The sequence below is a fragment of the Schistocerca nitens genome, chromosome 1 (genome assembly GCF_023898315.1).
Source record: "Schistocerca nitens isolate TAMUIC-IGC-003100 chromosome 1, iqSchNite1.1, whole genome shotgun sequence".
NCBI lineage: Eukaryota > Metazoa > Arthropoda > Insecta > Orthoptera > Acrididae > Schistocerca > Schistocerca nitens.
Window position 1 is genome coordinate 410,562,463 of NC_064614.1, and position 6,000 is coordinate 410,568,462.

General features: G+C 41.3%; 1 protein-coding gene across 1 annotated transcript in view; it reads left to right on the plus strand.

Moving 5' to 3' along the window:
- The window catches only part of LOC126250519 (facilitated trehalose transporter Tret1-2 homolog), a 359,534-nt gene extending 356,572 nt beyond the window's left edge, over positions 1-2,962 (plus strand). Inside the window, exon 7 of the mRNA XM_049951569.1 lies at positions 764-2,962. Within this exon, the coding sequence (XP_049807526.1) occupies positions 764-1,294 (531 nt within the window). The 3' untranslated portion in view covers positions 1,295-2,962. The remainder of the gene's footprint in view (positions 1-763) is intronic.
- Positions 2,963-6,000: the final 3,038 nt, after the last annotated feature.

Here is a 6,000-nt window from a genome sequence, read left to right on the forward strand (position 1 = left end):
TCCAAAACCGCAGTTGTGGAATCATCACTTGTAGCTGTACGACGTTGCTCTTATCGACCAATGTGCACATTACACACTTCAATGAATTTCTAATTTGTCTCGTAAACGTGTAATTGTTAACCTTGAAGGTGGTTCTGTACCATACTCACTTCACCACTGTCTTCGAACCGCAGCTACATTCTCAAACTTCCAGTACCACTTAATTGTCTGCTTCCGCGCTTCAAAGCTCAAACGCACGTCCGCCATGTTCAAATGGTTCAAATGGCTCTGAGCACTATGGGACTTAACTTCTAAGGTCATCAGTCCCCTAGAACTTAGAACTACTTAAACCTAACTAACCTAAGGACATCACACACATCCATGCCCGAGGCAGGATTCGAACCTGCGACCGTATCGGTCGCGTGGTTCCAGACTGTAGCGCCTAGAACCGCTCGGCCACCAAAGGCCGGCTCCGCCATGTTGCAGTTACTTCCTTGCCACTGCTGCCATAACATTACTTTCTCACAGATATTGAACCTTGTAGAACGGGAAATAAATTGTCTATGACAGTTCAAAATGTGTATACATTTTTTTGACGCACCCTGTATTTTCCGGAAGTCTAGGCGTATAGAATCTGCTTGTTGCTCCTCGTTTTGGTTTGTAGTATAACGTCTGAGAAAAGGTCAAGCTGAGATCGCACAAGCGATGTTCTCTAAATCTGTCCTGATGTGTGGGCACACGCTTTTCTGTCTCAAGGCTACTTACTGTACGCGTGCTGTTGCAGGCGGTGATGGGGTGCGCGCTGGTGGGTCTGGGGTGCTACCTGTTCTACCGCGACGACGTGGACAACGCGCGGGACACGCTGCTGGGCTGGCTGCCCATGGCGGCCATCCTGGTGTACATCGTGGCCAACTCGATGGGCCTGGGCCCCGTGTCGGGGCTGGCGCTGGGAGAGCTGGCACCGCAGCGCCACCGCAGCGTCGTCAGCTCGTTCACGGGCGCCCTCTCCTGGCTGTCCGCCTTCGTCATCACCAAGACCTTCCTGGACCTGCGCTCCTGCCTGCACCTGCACGGCGCCGTCTGGGCCTACGGCGCCGTCTGCTTCGTCGGCGTCGTCTTCGTCTGGCTCTTCGTCCCCGAGACGCGCGCCATCACACCCTACGAGATAGAGACGCTCTTCCGCTCCAAGGACGACTCGGACTCTTCTGTGGAGAGCGACAGCAGGGGCGTGGCCAACGGCATCTTCGTCATCGAGACCGCCGGGAACCTCCAGACGGTGATCGTCGACGGAGACAAGAAGGCGTCACTCCACTAGACGTCCAGACTGGAAATCTGTCGCGAGTTCAATGCGATGGTCACGATATTTGAAAGTACTGTTCGTGCATCGTGTTTGCATCCGGTGGCAGACATTCCTGCAACTCCGCTGTTACCAGCTGTCAGTGCGAGAGACAATCTCTGACGGTTATAATGTTCCTATGTGTTATTTTAAAAATTAACGTCCGTTTCTGCCTCGTCAGTGCAAGTTGGTTGACGCTAACAAGATAGCGACTCAAGTCCACGATTGGTCACCAGAGAGGATAAAAGCTGCTATTACCTCACTGACAGAGTGTGGAACATCGTGCAGTGTATGTATTCCTTAACTCCACTACACTCCAACATAAATGGAGCTACAGACTCCACTTTAACGTCCATTACACTGTACTAACTAATGAAACTATGCTAGAAAACAGGTATTATACTATGTTCTGAACTATGCAACATGTTGAATTTGCGTATTCAGTGGTCTCAGGCATACAAAACTTACTTTAGATGGAGATATTATAGAAGAACAATCTTGTTCTGTTGACTGATAAGTGATTTATCTTTAAAAGGCTTGTGGAAGGAACAAGGTCTTCATGCGAAACTTAACTTGACGAAGTATTTCTGATCTTCATTTTCGCTGCCTAGTACAATCAAAACTTCTACAGCAAAGCAAACTTCATTTTGTCATAAACAAATGCATTGCATGTGCTTACAAACAGTGTGTATAGTCCTCTGTTTGTATGCGCTGACACGAAATGCATAGTTAACAGTCATCTGTCAGCTTCTGCAGTATTCTGCCGTATTACGGTAGATACCCATTTTCTTTTCTTCAAGTGTAATGTGAGACGTTCCGATTCTGGCCAGAAGCAGCAGATAACTGAGAAATGGCGTTCAAATAAACTCTCCGCTATTGGCGTTCGAATGCCAAGTGTCTCCATCGTCACTGACATCAAACTTGAAACTGTTGCTCATACACCCCAAGCAGCTTCAAATGGAGCACCCATAGCTTCACGGCCCAGGGCTACCTCCGTTTAGAAGCATGAGACGACTAGCCGCTGTTTAGAGGTTTCTATATTCCCTCTAAAATGCCAGCCTCCTTTCTCTTCTTTATAAGTAGCTTGCATCACATGCATCTACTATTCAGTACTCCACAGAATGGTTACTCTCATATTTCAGACATACCTCACACTGATGTGTGATGAAAAGGATAGACGTCAATAGCGAGTTATGAATATGGAAGGAAGGAGTTGGTTTCTCAACATACTTGGCCTTGTGATATTTTGTTCACCGAAGGAAGTTTTATTTATGAAGATCTGCGTAAATTATCACAGCAGCAGGAAGACAAGCGAGGTGATGCTGTGGCATGACAGGTAACAACGTCAATATGATCTCCTCCAAGAGCTGCAGCAGGTGGGACACTGAAAACGATCCTTCCTACGTCTTACAGTGGACTCTGTTTCAGTGTCGGAAACCAGTAGAAGCTGTGATGTTAGCGGATTTAATGTGACGTCACAAAGAGGTGCGCTGTAAGCTCCTTGTGCAAATGATATGTGATACCGGAACTATGAACTCATCTATAACATTGCAGAAATTTTTAATCAGTTAAGAATTTATTCATTATTATACACTGTATTGTTGTGATTTCTATTAAATAAGTCAATTATATTACAGTAAAATTTTTATAGAAATTTATTTTTTTATTGTATCACTGTGGCATCATTAATCCACTAGAAAATATGTACATGGAAATGACTGATATTCAGCGGGACCACCGTAAGATGTCTACCCAGAGGCTAGCAGAAATAAAGACTTGATTTCAGCGTCCAATTGACGACGAGATCAATAGAGACAGGCCGTTTACGTCCAGATTTGTGAAAATGACAGTTGTCACTGTATGAAGCCACTCACAGCTTTTAAATATACTTCATTTGTCCAGAAATATAGTTTACTATGCCTCGACTACGTGCAAAACAAAGATAATCAATCCCCTGCAACGAAATGAGAATCAGCAGCCAAAGTCACAGGGGCACCTTACAGGCTGCCTAGCCTCTACTATTTTTTTAATATTTATAGGATTTCAAAGTCAATGCACAAGCATAAATTCCCTAAAGCTGTTCGACGCAATTCTCAAAAAAAAAAAAAAAGTCGCCTTTGAAAATTATGAGATTTCCGACCGCTGTTGACTACAAAATATTTCGAGCTTATGAACACAATGAAGAGGTAATTGAGTCTTTGTAGTTATCATAGAGTCCTGGTTAAAATCTTAATAGTAGCAATACTTCTGAAACTTTTATTAAAAATCCATAGTCTTTAACAAATGGAAATATTGATTAACAACTATTGAAACATTATTTTTTAAATAAAAATCTTTCTATTTTTAATTACAAAATAAAAATTGTGAACATTCATGACACATTACCATTGGTACAAAAATACGAAACATGAAATATAAAATAAAATAATTTCTTATTTGTAGAGATTGAACAGTGTTACTGATGTACATAAATTTTCATTTCACAGTAAGGTACTTCACATTTCTATCAAATTTTAATTTGCTATGCGATTATTAATTAAAAGTAGAAAGATGTTATTTTATTTAAAAATGTAATTCAATATTACTTAATTAATATTTAAATTGTTAACAGATAAGAAATTTAAGTAAACGTGAAATAAACACTAATTACAATAATTCACCCAGAAACAATTTATTTTAAATCACAAAAAGAAAAATACTAAAGAAATTTTTGGTACCAGTTAAAGAGTTAACGCAATACAAATACGTTGTAGTAACGAACTTCATACATATACTGAAAAAGCTACAGACATGATTGTGAAAAGAAGAATGGTCATTACAAAGGACGAATACTAACAGACTGGCGAAAGACTTCATTTATCTTGGTAAGTGAAAAATGGACAACACATGGTGCAAAAAAATTGTAAGTCACATAGACGAACTCATAATTACTCCACAAGATATAGAGGAACGACTGTCACTCAGAAATAAGTCGCAAATTCCAAAATTTTTCATGAAAAAGCCAAGAAGAAGACTGGAACCACTTGTACAGAAGAAAGAAACATTGAGAAATAATGAGAGAAATGCGGAAGAATAAATATCGTCCCTATTGGCTCATATGTAAAAGAAGAAGGAAAAAAGTTTAATTCCGACAACTTCACATTATTAGGCTTTTAGGCTACGCAATCAGCTACCGGCAACTACGTTGATTGCAAACAGCCTCGCCTAGATGACAGCGACCATACCAAGTCCTTTCTTTTCTGCATGGCCGAGCTCTTAAGGTTTGGTGACCGGTTGTGGAAATGTATGTACGCCATTTAGATGAGGATTTGATAGCATCTGAATTACTGACCGTGAACGAGCATTTCCGTAAATTACACGCCTTTCTCTATCTGTATATGCATACCGAGTGTCGCTCCCAAGAGTCGTCAGTTGCATTTTCTCTGATGTTTCGACAGATATCTGCAATTTCGTTTTTTCAATATGTAACTGAAGTCAGCCCAAATAAATATTGCTCATCACGTCTTTAGTTCGACGCACAATGTCGAGGGAAAGCGTCGCTTTGTTTCTCATTACAAACAAAATTGTTTTTAAAGTGACATTTTAATTGCCCATTCGATAGCGCGGTCCGAAATTAGTCCAGTACGATATTTGTTTTAGCGATAGGTATTAACAGGGACCGTAAAAGACGGAGAATGTCCCGTGTTACAGCGGCGACCGAGCCAGTCCGCTTGTAGCATGCTGCTACATGGCCCTAGCAGACGGTGGTCGAGGGCGGCGCTGTCGCTCGAGTACTGGTTATTCTTCGAGTTTAACTTAATACACATCGGTAAAACGAATATCGCACTAGACTGATTTGCTATTACTATCGAATGTACACGTAAAATTTCAGTTTAAAAATCATGTTGTTTGCAAGAGGAAACAAACTATCGAATGAAAGACTGGATGAGCAGTATTTTTTGGCATGATTCCAGCTACACACTGAAAAAACGAAGTTGCAAATATCTGCCGAAAAACCAGGGAAACTGTGACTCACGAGTCTTAGGAGGGACACCTTCATATATATCCATAATCACTGACGTCCAAATTCGTATGGTCCCTGTGTAAGCTGTAGCCATGTATTTGTAACACTCGCTGTTAATCTGAAGGAGGTAAGTTTTGTAGACTTGGTACTTTGAAATAACCTCTCGCTAGCTACAAATTTACTGCTGTTTTGTAATTTCGACTACCGTTCCCCTGAATGAAAGGTCATAACAGGAATTTCAATCCCCTTTCTTCTAAAAACAAGCTTACTGCCACAGCTTCCTCGTTAACATCTCTGATGTCTTGGAAACAACCAAGAGGATTTCTAAACATATTCAGTTGAGAAATCAAAGACATCGATAACAACAACAAAATATGAACGTCGTAATTTTAGTTTATCTAAAATAAACTTTTATCCATCCTGTGCAAGGAATGAAGGGCGAAAATCGATAAACCATTTTCGATTGTCACCAAGTGTTGCAGAGTAGGTTGCGCTGAGAAATAATTATTGATAAAAAAAATCCGATCCGTTGCGCCATTTCCGAATTAATTAGCATTGAAGTTAAGCAATGAGATCGTTGCAGGCGCAAATTCAAGCGGACTGGCAGATACAATTAGTGTCGGTTGTTCGTATAGCGTAGGTGATTGTATGAGGCTGCTCAGCTCTTGCCTCGGGTTCGTTT